The sequence below is a fragment of the Pristiophorus japonicus genome, chromosome 10 (genome assembly GCF_044704955.1).
Source record: "Pristiophorus japonicus isolate sPriJap1 chromosome 10, sPriJap1.hap1, whole genome shotgun sequence".
Classification (NCBI taxonomy): Eukaryota; Metazoa; Chordata; class Chondrichthyes; family Pristiophoridae; genus Pristiophorus; species Pristiophorus japonicus.
The window spans coordinates 198,413,153-198,427,741 of NC_091986.1; the positions used below are offsets into that span (position 1 = coordinate 198,413,153).

Below are 14,589 nucleotides of genomic sequence, written 5' to 3' on the forward strand. Positions count from 1 at the left end.
GCTTTCGTGGTGCCCACTGGGCCACCAATGTTTCAGCCTGGCCAGCGGCCCGGCACCCAAGAGGGTGATAATGAGTGGTTAGTTCCACCCATGTCCTGACGAAAGGTCATCAACCTGAAACGTTAACTCGGTTTGTCTCTGCACAGATGCTGCCTGACCTGTTGAGTGTTTCCAGCATTTTCTGTTTTTATTTCAGATTTCCAGCATCCATAGTATTTTGCTTTTGTATGAGAATTGAGAACTTTCTTTAAAGTAAGTATAACATTTGCTTGCAGCTATTCAAAAATCAATACACAAATCCACATACACATATAGTAATAGTAATCCTAAAGTAATTCATTCCAGATTAGAAGTATAAGCTCACAAATACACTTGCACTCTATATACAATATTTACTCATAGCAAATACATTGAACTCTGATATACCACTTCTCGGGCTATATTTTACGTAAGTATTGCCATTCAGAAATCCTTGGCAAATATACTAGTTAAATGGTTATCAAGCCACAATTAATGAGGTTACCCAAGTATGAAGCGCCCAAAGGGTCCCGAGCAGTTTGGAATAGGACTGGCTCATGCACAGAAGGTGTTGCCACATCCAATGTTGTCCATGCTACACTGTGCGAAGAACCACAAGCAACCCGGGTGATTTTCTGCCCCTCTAGACCCTGTACAAGGGTAGGTTTCCTATTTACAGTTGTGGTTCCATTTCCTTGCTGGCCATGGTCGTTATCACCCCATGCATAAACCTAAAAATGTAATAATAGGGGGGGAAAAGTTGTATGTAAAGCTAGGAATTTGGATCGCAACGTTTGACCTGTTATAAAGTGTACATTATGGTGCAACAGAAAGGCACCCATCAAATGATGGATAACTAGAAAGGGTTTTCAATCATCAACACATCAACTCGAACATTAGCAGAACAGATTATGAAAGCATTAGAATAAATAAAAATGCTGAAACAGCAGATGAAGTTAGGCCATAAAATAGTTGAATAAAAGTTGAAACTATGAAAAATGGCAAATAAAAATTACAAGAAAATGAATAGGTCAACTTGAAATTTATGATTGTCTAAACTGAAGAGATTGGATAATTTCTGCAAGATTTTTGCTTTTAAAAAAGAAATGTAGACTTTATTCCTTGTCTTGCGCAAGTCTGAAGTATGTTCGTAGTAAATACCCACTTGTTAAACAAATAGTCACTTACTTGGCCTGTATCAGAGACAGCAAGACAGTGCAGTGCACCTACAGCCACGTGAATAATCTTTTTCCCACGCAGACCTTCCACTACTTGTGGCTTCCGAACATGAACATCAGTGCCATGGCCTAGTCTGAAGTAGTCACCTTTGCCCCTGTGTACAAGAAAAGTTAAACAATGAAACAAATTTATTTGCATTTACAGTATAACAATACACCCCCATCCCAAAGAACGAAGAAAATATTGTGCCTACTTAATATCTCAAATATTTACACCACAATATTCTTTTTAAACTTAAACCTACCAGGTCCATACCACACCAGACTTTGTAAGTGCCAATGAGAACTGGGCACCACACTCAATCTGGCAAACCCCTTGGCCATTGAGTCTTTCAATGTTTTGTGGAACATTGCAACCTTCACTTCCTCCACGTCCCAGCTTTCCAAAGTCACCGTCTCCCCACGAAAATACCAGCCCTGCAGAATTTAAAAAACAAAATACATTGTGTGGACTGCAGGCAATGAAGGATTTTGCAGATAAAAAAAGATTATAACTTAATAGCAATTTCTTCCTTACCTTCATCAGTTAGCGCCAGTGTTTGTGCATCTCGACTTCCACATGCTACCTGGATGACTCTATGCCCTAGAAGAACTTTCACCTAGAAAGTGCAAAGTGTACATTTTTAACTTCAATCTAAGAGCAGTACTAAGACCACTATATAGAGACTATTGCTACTACTTTGAATGAATGAATGCAATGTGCTCTATTACAGAAATAGAAAATACCAAAAATACTGAGTAGGTGAGCCAGCATATGTGGAGAGAACAGACGAGTCAGGCATTGACCCCTCATTTGAACTCTGTTCTAGAACAAGTTTTCTGCAAACTCAAATTGTGACGAGCCTGTGGCCCCAATCGCCCTGGTTTCCCGGGCAGAAATTAGTTTTTTTTTCTTGAAGGTGCGCGATAAATGTTTATCATATTATCTATATAAGTTTATTGGTGCAAGCGAAGTTTTCAAAAAAAATTTTTTTTTTTTTTTTAAAACCAGAAAAGCACCAGTAACCAGAACTTCTAACTTTCTTAAATAAAGTATGAAAAAGTTGCAAAATGGAAAGAATGATTAGCTACATAATTCACAAATGAGTATAAATACCAATTTTGGTCTCAGCTGTGTTGTGTTGTCTCCGTGTCCAAGTCTGCCGTACTCGCCAAGGCCCCACGAGTACAGCTCACCACTAGAGGTTATGGCGGCACTGTGAGAACTCCCACAGGCAATATCTCGAATACGCTTGGTCTTTAACGCCTCAATCAATCTTGGTTTATCACAATTCCTGAAAATGTTTTTTTTTAAAAAGTGAACATTCTTATTAATGCAAGTCCTGTGAAACCCCCAAACATACTAAATGTAGCTATATCGCAACATATGCACAGTTTCTGTTTTTTTTAAATCACAAAACTGATTCCCTATATATTTCTAATACTGAGTGTTGCACAGCAGAATCTGATGGAGCGTTCACACTACAAGTTTAGCAGTGGTGCCAAGTGGTTTCAGCTTCACGCTCACACCAAACCTGGAGTGTAAATTTTGTGCCAAGACCCAAACTGACTCACTCTGATGGTCAGATCGAACCATGACTCTAGATTCAGCCTCCATTTACACTATGGCCCAGAAATTGCGGTCGGAGGCTTTCCGAGGGCAGATGCCTCCGACCTGAAAAATTATACGAATTTACCTGGTGGACCAGGTGGTTCGGAGACTTGCGATCCTGGGCCTCTACATGAAGGCCTACGTCGAGGCCCACGTATCCCAGGGGCGCAGGCATTTCACACGCATCCCTGGGATCACGTGGCCCGGCCCAACCAATCAAAGTAAGGGTATTCCCATTCATACTTGTGGTGAGTTCCATATGTACAAAAGACATCAAAATGGAAATTAATTATTTAAAACAAAAATGTAATTTTTTGAAAAATAAATGTACATATTTTGAAGGGTCTAAAATTAAACTTGCCTCATTTAACAGGTTTTTAAATGTTTAAATTATTGAAAAAAATTTATTTTTCTGTCCTTTAAAAGTCTTAAGCTGATAAAAGCTGGCCTTATGCCTGCTTTTATCAGTTATAAGAACTTCACGGGCAGTTCTCCACCCGCGGAGACCCTTCACTACTGCATGCGTGCGATCTGCCTGCGCAGTGCATGCCTAAACCCAGAACTTGTGGGGCCCCTATGGGCGCATGTGCACCTCGTACACGCCCACAGGGGCCGCAAGTTCAGGACCTATAAATGCAGCGTTAGTATGAAGCAAAAGTGCTTTGCAGCGCAAATGCACTCTTAGAATTACAACAATCTCAGCAACATACTGCAGTTTTCAATTTAAAAAAAAACTCAAGTCCCTAAAACTAGCTCCCGTGTTCAGCTGTCAAGGGAAAGTGCATAGTGGAGTGGAGGTCAAGTGATTTCCCACAGGAAGAGGAGAGAAATTTAACAAAAACACACTTACAACTCAAAGAAAACACTGGAGCAACGACCGGCCAGTGGAGAAATGGACAGAAAGACAGCATTCACAAAGGCATGGGAACAGGGTGCATGGAAATCTACTTAACCAGGGAATGCAAGATAGGAGCGTGGGGGAGGAAATGTAATACAAGAAAAACTTAAAGAAATCTTGTTAATGTTTCTTACGTTAATGCAGAAAGGCTACTTGGCATCCTAAAAAAAAAGTTAACACTTAAAGCTCTAGTTCTAACTACATGGGTTTTAATTTAGCAGAATAAAAAGTAAGAAAAAAATAAGTAATATTTTTACATTCTGCTGAAGTGTCCAAGCTTTCCATCGTCTCCTTCACCCCAGGAAAATACCTTTCCATCAACAGTTAAAGCCATTGCGTGACGACCACCTGCAATGCAAAGTGACCTATAAATATATTTTATCGGTAAATTACAGCACGTTCTAAAAAGAAACGTGAATTACATACCTGAATGTACAGCTACTTTCTTCACAAGGTAATTGCTAAGAGCGGAGATCTGTCGAGGGATGGGTATTGTCCCACTGGATATTCCAAGTCCAAGTCTCCCATTTGTAGCTTCTCCACAGGCATAGACCTTACCCTCAGCAGTAACTGCAAGGCAAAACTCAAAAGGTGAGTAGCATGCATAAAAGTCCTTCTGACAAAGCAAAAAATTAAGATTTCGGACATTTTTCCAAATGCATAATTTGATAATGTGACTCCATTTCCAATGGCAGAATACGTCATGTAAATTTCAAATTCCGCCATCATTCAGAAATTATGGCGTTTGCAGAGGAATGCAGGAAAGCTGTCCCTTTACAAAAGTTTTGCGCTCCTGAGTAAAACATTGTCCATTGTGATACTGACCAATATAGAACAGGAAGTCCCATGTTTAAACCGTGGTACATGGCAAGTTAGCTGAAATAACGGAGACAGTGATAGAAACATCAAAATTGCCTGCAATGCTAGAGCTAGGGAGTGGACAGGAAATCAGCAAGTGTTCCCGTCACTCAAAAGAATCCAGTGACACTTGCTGGAAAGTGTGCATCCATCAAAGTAATGTTAAAGACAGGATCGAGTTTGGTTGTGATATTTTTTTCCCCTCCCTACAGCCAAATAGCCAGCTTATGTTCACCATCAAGGTTGGTGAAAAGTGAGAAGATAATAAAGATTAGCACCATACAGGAGTTATATTAGACGTCCCCAACCACTGTACATCAAGGCCATTCTCTTAAAGCATGCCTTTCTTTTTTTTGAAAGGAAGCCAGATAAAGTTTAAACACACACAAAAATAGAACGCCTCCAAGTTATGTCAAAAAAGGAACAAAGGTCATACAGGAATGAAGCTTTGTACATAGGGAGGTTTTAAGAAATAAGCAAGACCATAACAAAAGCATGTAAGTTCAATACTCCTAATGCATTCAGATTGTACATTGAAAGCACATTTACAGCAAAACAGCAGTGAAAACAAAGATGGGAGCCTCAGTGACATAGGGATCAAAATTGGCCCACCCCTTTATTCGGCGCACTCATCAGAGATGCGGCGACTTTGTGGGCTGAAAAGGGCGCCGATAAAATGTCCCCCGATTCTGGCCGCTGTGTTGCTTCTCCCGGGGCTTGACGCGGCGTGGCCAGTCGATTGGGGGGCGGAGCTAGGGCCCTGCGCCAGAAACAGTGCCGGCGTTGGAGTATGCACGCATGCGCACTAGCTCCTGCCCCCAGCCTCTGTGTGCGTGCTGCAGCGTGGGACCCGATGCGTCCCGCCCCTATCCCAGGCCGAGTGGTCTCCCACACAGGCCGGCCCGCTGCCTTCCCGGGCTAGAAGGCCACCACAAGCAGGTTGGTGTGGGGCCCAAGCCAGGGCAGCAGGGATGAGCGGCGGGGGGGGGGGGTTCGATCACTGACCCCATGGGGGTAGGGGATTCTGATCCCCGACCTCTAGGGAAGATCTGATCCCCAGACGTGTCCGATCTCTGACCCCAGGTGCTGTTCTGATCCTGGAGGGCCTGATCCCCGACCCCGGTAGGTAGGCTGTTTGTAAGGGGCGGGCTGATGGTGGGTGACCTTAGGCGGCTGGGAGAACACAAGAATTACGAGCAGGAGGTAATTCTATTTTTTATTTGTATATTTTGAAAAAATTATGTAAATATATGTTTTGTCTCTTTACTTCTTTTATTTTTGTAGTTTAAGCTTCCCATGAATGCTTCTGTTGTATAGTAAATTAACTTTGCGAAGTTTGTCATATGATGTCCTGTATAGCTGTTTGATCCTATTCACATTCTTTAGTCAAGTCATTGCCCTGAAATTCCTATGTCCCAGGTCTGTATGAAATTCCTACAGACTCGGGAAGGCATCGGAAAAGCCGGGTTTCAGCGCGCAATGCGCATGCGCTGAAAACCAGCTTTCCAAATCAGTCAATTTTCTGGTTCGACAGATCTCGCGCATATCGGGAGCGAGGACACTTGCAGGGCAAGATTTCCGATATTTACGAATATCTTGCCCTGCAAATGTCTTTTAAAATCTTGCGCCTGAAAAAGCTGGCATATAGCCTACTTTTACAGGCGCAAGTGTTTAAAAATAAATAAAAACATTAAAATTAAATTAAATAAACACATATGAAAACATACTTTATTGTTTAAAAACCCTCCCCACTACGGTGTAAGTTTATTTTAAGGCATCTTATAAAAAATAATATTTTCCTGACTTTATTTTTAAAGAACTTTAATTTAAATGATTCTTAAATATGTCGTGTTTTTTTCTATTTTTTTATTGATTGTGTGTGTGTTTGGGGGGGTTCTCATTCATAATAAAGGGAACTCCATAAGAGAAAATACTGTCCCTTGATTGGCTGCCAGTGCCATGTGACTACAGCGCCAGCCCTCCGTACGTCCTGACGTGCATGTGCTCCGATGCGTAGGAGTGAAGGCCTCAGGCTCGGAAGTTTGAGCGGGTGCAACAGCAACAAGTAAGTGCGCGTTTTTTTTACCTTTTTTCTTTAGTTTGCCCACAGGAAGACCTCTAGCGGAATTTCAGGCCAATAAGTTCTGCTGGCCTCCGATGTACCAACCTGCGCTGATTTCTTAACTCTCCACAAGGGTTTTCTGTGCGGCCACAAGTGGCCACATACGCTGGCCGAAGTTAGTTTGGAGTAACTATTAGCTGTCCAAAGTGGCCTAAATGGGCATAGGTGGATGGTAACGCCCCCTTTTGAAAAAAAAACTAAACTAAAAAAAATCCTAACTAACTCACTTACACTGGCACAAATTGAATGTGCAAAATAGGGATTTTTAAGATACTCCAGAAAAATCAAGTTGCTCCAAAAAAAAAACGGAGCAGCTCCTGGCCAATTTTGAGCCCAATATACTGAAGCTAACTTAATGCCTCTCAAAATTGCTGCATTTCAAGAAGGGAAAAATGTATTAGCCAATTCATCCACAAAGGTCATTGATGATTTTACTGATTGGACTCACAGGTCATGCAATTGAATTGACAAAGCTTGTTGGACTGTGTTGCCACGTCATTAGCTAAATGTTCACAATAGATGCTGCTTTCTGAAATCTGCTCGAAGATATTCTTCTCCAAAAAATTATCCAGATGAATACTTCTGTTAATTATAACTCATCAATAGGAATGCCAGCACAAACTATGTTAATCGAGAATCCATTAATAAAATACTAGAGCCAGTGAAATTCTTAAATATCTGAAATTCAAAATAAAATTACTAGCCTACAGTATTCACGCTAAGTTTGTAAGTAAAGAGATTTTAAGTAAATGACAAATATACAAACTATCGAAAGGCCAATGACACTTTGGGCTCATATTTCGGGCCGTGCCTAGAACGGCGCAGCCCCGACCTGGACGCCCGTTTTTCGCGCCACAAAGTGCGCCTAAAAAAAAACTTACCTATTCTCCGGCTCCCTGCAGGCCCTCTGGAGCTGGGCACAACGCAGCACGAGCTGTGGGGGGTGGAGCCAGGTCCCTGCGCTGAAAACAGTGCTGGAACCTCTGCACAGGCACGCGACAGTGGGCACGCATGTGCAGTAGCTCCAGGCGCCCTAAACTGTGTGGGAGGGGCCCGAAGCATGCAGCCCCTAACCCTGGCCGAATGGCCTCACTGGGGCTGCGTCGATAAGGCTGCCTCCCACGCCCAGCTGGTGCTTCCTCGGACAGGACCCGACTTGACTCCCGCTCCCACCCCCCACCCGACCTCCGCTTCCCCCCCCTCCCTCCCGACCTCCGTTCCCGACCGCCCCCACCCCCCCTCCCGACCTCCCCCCCCCCCCGCCAACCGACCTCCGCTCCCAACCGATCTCCGCCCGATCTCAGACCCCCGCCCTCCCCCCCCCCGACCGATCTCCGACCCCCCCCCCACCGATCTCCGACCGACCGTCCCCCCTCCCATCCCCTCGACCCACGCTCCCCCCGACCCGCGCTCCCGACCCCCCCCCGGATCCCGGACCCAACGCCACCTACCTGTCAATCCGGTAAGTCTAAGCTCGAAGTCTTGTCTTGGGCCCGGTCGGGCCCGGCCTGTTCAGCCTCCCTCTCCTTTCTTTCTCTCTCTCTCTTCCCTCCCCCCCTCCCTTCTCACCCCCCCTTTAGCCCCCTCCCCTCCCTCCCTTCTCACCACCCCCCTCCCCTCCCTCCCTCTCACCACCCCCTTCCCCTCCCTCCCTTCTTACCACCCCCTCCCCTCCCTCCCTTCTCATCACCCCCCTCCCCTCCCTCCCTTCTCACCCTCCCCCCCACCCTATCCTCCCCCTCCCCTCCCCTCCACCCCTCGCTGTCAGAAACACAGACACTGACAGACAGAGAGTGAGAGAGACACACACAGACAGACAGAGAGATAGAGACACTAACAGAGACACACTGGCGTGGAGGGGGGGGCAGTCCCAGCACGCTGTTGGAGGACTCCTGGTGCTGCAGTCAGTAAGTAGAAAATGTTTTATTTATTGATTTTTTTTTTTTTTAATTTATTAATTTTTTTTGATTGATTTATTGGTTGATTTATTGATGTATTTATCATTTATTATTGATGATGACTCTTTGTAAAACTGAAGTGTTTAATGTTTGTAAATTTCCCTTTAAACCCCCCCCCCATTCCCTACACCTGATTTGTAACCTACGCTTGATTTTCTAAGTGTAGACGAGGTTTTTCTGAGCGTACAAAAATCTACACTTACTCCATTCTAAGTTAGTTTGGAGTAAGTTTTCACTGCCTAAACTTTCAAAATGGGCGTAAGTGGCCGGACACGCCCTCTTTTGAAAAAAAAAATCTGTTCCAAACTGAAACTGTTCTAACTGACTAGAGCTGGAGCAAACTAAATGCCGAGAATTGCAATTTCTAAGATACTCCATTCTAAACCAGTTGCTCCAAAAAAACAGGAGCAACTCAGGCCGAAACTTGGCCCCTTTATTTCATCAAATCTAATTAAGTACAGACCAAGGAAATCCATTGTTAAATTAGCTGTAGTCTTAAAAGAGCTGGGTAGTGCTCCTCTTAAATGGATTCAGCACATTGTCCTTTACCTTCTATGACTGGCACTATAATCCAGTTCAGGAAAGGAATGCCTCTTGTTTGACTCCCAAGCAAAATGAGTTTGTGAAATCTCAACCTAGTCTCTAATGGGAACAAGGCTGCAGTACAAAAGTGGCTCTCGTTTGCCAATAATCAGCAATCTCACTCAGATACACCAGGATGGTTCATGTTGGAGGCTCAAAAAAACACACTGTTGTAGTAGAGATTTGGAGTAAACCGCATTTGTTTGGGTCAGAATAGAGGCGGATTTAATCTACAAGTGGCCATATAGTACCTGATGTTTTGAGTACTCAATGTTGGAACTGAGTGCCTGAAATAAGAAAAATAGTCTCTTTTCCAAGATTTACATTCATACTTTCATGAACACAAAAGCTGATTTAACGAGAAATGCTATCATATTATTTAGTACAAGTCATTATTCAAAGTGTCACATTACCTGCAAAAAGGCTTTTGGAACCACCAGCCACCTGGACAACATTTAAAGCTGACAATGTCTCAGAAAACGAGGGGACCTTTATCTAAAAGTGAAAGTGGAAGAGCTATTGTCAGTTTTGCGAAATATGCAGTCGTCGTGGGCCAAAAGGTAAACTGCAATACAATTTTTAAGACTGCTTTTTAAATCCCAGAACTAATTATTCACACAAAAGTGCAGACAGCTCAGACACACTTTTGTCAATTAGTTACAATTCAAAGGATTAAACGCTCTCCTTCGTAAGAATTACATAATCTGCAACATGAGAAAATAATTAACTCAGGAACCAAGGACTAGAAGCTTTATTACAGAGATCGTTATACTATGCAATAGAGGTGCACATGTAAAGCAGATATGTGCAGAGATAATTATATGATTCAAGCCATATCTAGAAAAGCAAATGTTAAGACAACAAAAATACCTTAGAAACAGTAACTCTACCTTTGAACCTTTCAGTCCTCCCAGTTGGTCTTTGTCATTTAGACCCCAGACAAATACTTTTGTTCTAATAGTGGCTGCAGACTCCAAGCCAGATGCCTTCTTCCTTACAAGGCTTGGGAAGAAAGAAAATATCATTTCTGAAGTTACATCATACAGAAATATCATTTTTGGTTTTCCTTCAGGATTTTAATACGCATCTAATAAAACTTCACAAATTATCCTAAGACAAAGATGTTCTCAATTCTAATTAATTCTACTGCAAATATAATGTACTACAGGTTGTACCTCTCCAGTCCGGGACTATTTAGTCAGTAAACATCCCTGGTCTGACATCAGTCCCTGTATGGACTGCCCCTTTAAGCGGTGTTGCAGCATGTGGGCTAGGCTGCTGCTGCAGTGTGTGTGCATCGATTGACTGGAGCGGCTGTCAGTCAGTTTAAGGTTCTGCTGGTGCTGGGGACCACACCCACAGGCTGTGAGCGGGAGCCACAGACACAGAGCGCGCACATGTTGCACAATGGTGCAGCTCACTGTCTCTCTCTCTTTCGGAGGCAGGCTCTGATTCTCCATCTCAGGATCCATCGCACACTGCGCGGGCCGCCGCGGTCTTGGGGAGGGGGGGGGGGCGGCGTATGTGTCTCGGTGCGAGGAGGCTGCCGCTTCCACCAGTCAGGCTCTGCTCGCGGCTTACACACGGACTGGCGCCGGGAGTAGGATCGTGGTTAAGGGTCGGCATCTCTCCTTGACTTTATCCTCCACTTTATCTCTGATCTCTAGTTTTTTTTGTGTGTATGTGTATGGTTTTTTGAGGTGTTGGTGTTCATTGAGGTAAGTGGACCGGGCAAGGAAAGGGAAGGGAAGGGCAGGTGGCTGACTGAAGTGCCGAAGCTGGGTCTGAGGATTTTTTTTTTTAAAACGAAGTGGTTCTGGACGACTAAATGCCGCGCAGTAGGCTAGAACATGTCCGGGTCGTCGTCAGCAGCGTTATCAGCAGTTGACCTCCCGTGGTTCGGAAAATTCTCTGGTCCTGCACCGGCAGGTCCCAAGGGTGCCGAGCCAGGGAGGTACAACTTGTAGTTGTAATGTCAGCTTGGTTCGAGTCAGAAGGTTGTGGTACAATTCACTCTCCAGAGACTTGAGCATATAAATCCAGGTTTGCACCACAGTGCAGTACTGAGGGAGTGTTGCATCGTCAAAGGTGCCATCTTTTGTATGAGACATTAACTGATACCAAAAATATATTAAAAAATTAATATTTAATTTCTGATTTTGTAAAAAACATTAAATGATTAGTATAAACTGATAAAACCAAACCTGAGCAACTAGCACCACATGTTGTGGGAGGCCTGTAACTGCAGGATGAAAATTCAAAAACTGTTCAATATACACTGTACAAGTACCCTGCAGGACACTCACTAAAACAGTGGACATTACAGGACAAGGAAGATGTGGCAACACAGCGCCATCTATGGGCGTTAAAGATAATTGCAAGAAAGTGTACACTTTTATAATGGAAGGATGGGTTTACATAAGAGTTCTCAATGACCTGCAAGCCTCACCTAACAAATTTAATATTACTGAAAGACCACCTGTGGCTTTGCTCACAGCAAGTTTGAGGACATGATAAAGTGTGATGGCTAAAGTGTGACAGAAAGTAATTGCGATGCTTACAGAAAGTGCAGCCGTACACAAGACTTAATATATTACTTGTCAATCTCCTGGGACATTGCATGCAGGGAGCCAACGCCAAGTGTCGTATGATGGTGAAGCAGGGTTAGAGGGCAAGAGATAATTGAACTGGGACTTGCAGATGTCATTCAGTCACCATTTTAAAGTCATACATCGTCATTTTTATATTTCCATCACAAATCCATAAGTACACATTTATAATGGAAACTGCCTGTGTAAAATTGTTACACTGTGATTATGCCCACCCTCCAGTTGTGGCACTTCAGCACCTCCATTAACAGGAGGTTGTAATTCCAGCAAGACAAGTTTGCATTAAGACAACCCATTATAAATGTCATTACAAGAATTTTTAACGGAAACGTTGACAGGAAGTGCATGCTGACAAGATTAATATATTATAGATAAGTAGATATTTCTAATCTATCTGGTACAGCAAAAAAAATTCTAGAATGTAGTGAGCGGGGTAAGAAGGGAAAAATATTGCATTTATACAGTGCCACATCACTTTCCTAAAGTATATCACATAAAATGGATTAGTCATTGTTGCAGAAGCATATGGTTTTGGAGTGGTAGGACCCAGGTCTGCATCTGTGGCCTATGTATTAATTTCCCCAATCGGATCCAAGATACTGTGGGGCAGTGGAGAGTAGAGGGCAAGTGCTTCCACATAGGAAAGGAGGGTTACCCATGGTCTTTCTACCAGTACTAAGCTGCTAGTTTCATTGCAGCACTGGAGGGTCTTCGAGGTTGGATACCCAAAAAAGGGGAAATCAAAGTGCCATGAAACAAATTTCAGAAGGAAAGATGGATGATAGTTTCTCTTAAACAGAAAATTCCAACCCTCCTGCAACAGTTACTCCAGTTATCAGTAAACACAGTGTTAGTACCTTCCAGTATTGCTTTTATCATCATCCTCCTCCTCATTATCCGAAGCAAGAAAAGGGAAATTTGCTGCAAGATCCTCATCCTCTGCTCGGATACGTCCTACAATGCTCAAGCCATGAATTTTGCAATCAATCCCAGAACTTCTGCACTGTTTGATAGCAATCTCAATGTACCGGTGCTGCTGAGCAAGTGAGACTTGGTTAAAAAAATTAAATGTGGCCCACAGTTTCATAAAGTACAAAAACATTGCTGTCTGAACACTAAGTTCTGGTGTGTTGACTAGCAATGGTCACCTCTGTTACTTTAGACAGGAACAACAAAATAGAACCACAATTTTTAAAAAAACGACAAAGTACAGTATCCATAAAGTAGACAAAACACTAATTAAATGCATATCCTTTTATCCTTAATGGTAAGACAATAATCAGTGCAACAGACCTAATGAAAGATGCCCACCATCAGAGATAGAGATATGTTGAAGGCTGGGCCTATGTCATTATTTTAGCATTTCTTGTAAATACCCATTGCTGTAATGCTTTGTTTCACAGAGGCTTTGTGAAAATGTTTGGTGATCATGGAATGAGTGTAAGGTAGATACTGCACATGGTTTTATCATTCTCAAAAAAGACACAAACAAATTGCATTCCTATAACACCTTTAACATTGAAGTAAAACTATCCTAAAGCGGTTCTTAGAGGCATAATCGATGAGTCACCCGCCGACTGAGGTTATTAGTGTCGAAGGCTTTTGTGAGGTCAAAGGCAGCCATGTACAAGGATTGGTGCTGTTCCCTGGATTTCTCTTGCATCTGCCGCGCGGTGAAGATCATGTCCATTGTGTCCCTTAGTGGGCAGAATCCGCATTGCGTCTCTGGGAAGAGTTCTTCAGCCACAGGAAGATGGCGATTCAGGAGGATTCTTGCGATGACTTTCCCGGTGGTCGATAGCAGGGAGATTCCTCTGTAGTTACTGCAGTTAGACTTGTTACTTTTCTTGAAGATGGTCACGATTACAGCATCTCTGAGATCTCCTGGCATGATCCCCTCCTTCCAAATAAGAGAGACGAGGTCATAGATCCGCACCAGTAGTGCTTCTCCGCCATGTTTTAGTGCTTCGGCGGGGATTTCATCTGCTCCTGATGACCTGTGGTTCTTCAGTTGTCAGATCTCCATTTCAACCTTGTGTCGGGCTGGGGTTGTGCTAAGATGATGGCGGGTGGCAAGCTGTGGGATGGAATCGAGGACACTCACATCAAAGACAGAGTCTCGGTTGAGGAGATCCTCGAAGCGCTCTTTCCAGCGGGCACTGACTGCCTCTCTATCCTTGGTGAGCACCTCTCCGTTCTTGGGCAGTAGTGGGGTAAGGCCTTGGGTGCTTGGGCCATAGGTCGTCTTGACTGCGTTGAAGAATCCTTGCATGTCGTGGTTGTCGGCTAACTGCTGGATTTCTTGAGCTTTCTCCACCCACCATCTGTTCTTTAGGTCGCGGGCTTTCTGTTGGACCTCGGCCTTCAGACGTCTATAGAGCTGCTTTCTTGCCCTCGAGTTGTGTTGCTGCTTCCAGTCCAAGAATGCCTTGCCCTTGCGGCTTATTAGCTCCTGGATCTCCTGGTCATTCTCATCGAATCAGCCTTGGTGGTTCCTGGTCGAGTGACCGAGCGTCTCTTCGCAAGTGCTGATTATGGAAGACTTGAGGGTTGACCAGGTACTGTGGGCACTCTGCGTCACTGGGAGTCGTCAGGTTGGTAGCGAGGCGCTGACTGAATAGGTCCTTCTTAGCAGGATCTTTGAGTGCACTGGCGTTGATTTTCCTGCGGCATTGTTTCTGTTGCCGTCGCTATTTTGGGGCAATGTTGATGGTG

At 43.8% G+C, this 14,589-nt stretch overlaps 1 protein-coding gene across 10 annotated transcripts in view; it reads right to left on the bottom strand.

Moving 5' to 3' along the window:
• The window catches only part of herc2 (HECT and RLD domain containing E3 ubiquitin protein ligase 2), a 286,911-nt gene that overhangs the window by 77,956 nt on the left and 194,366 nt on the right, over nt 1–14,589 (bottom strand). For all 10 annotated transcript variants that reach the window (XM_070892466.1, XM_070892467.1, XM_070892465.1 and 7 more), the window contains 10 exons: nt 12,732–12,907; nt 10,156–10,267; nt 9,679–9,760; nt 4,172–4,315; nt 4,003–4,093; nt 2,353–2,530; nt 1,774–1,855; nt 1,502–1,673; nt 1,207–1,351; nt 524–749 (listed from right to left, as the gene is read on the bottom strand). In XM_070892466.1, the coding sequence (XP_070748567.1) occupies nt 524–749; nt 1,207–1,351; nt 1,502–1,673; nt 1,774–1,855; nt 2,353–2,530; nt 4,003–4,093; nt 4,172–4,315; nt 9,679–9,760; nt 10,156–10,267; nt 12,732–12,907 (1,408 nt within the window). The remainder of the gene's footprint in view (nt 1–523; nt 750–1,206; nt 1,352–1,501; nt 1,674–1,773; nt 1,856–2,352; nt 2,531–4,002; nt 4,094–4,171; nt 4,316–9,678; nt 9,761–10,155; nt 10,268–12,731; nt 12,908–14,589) is intronic.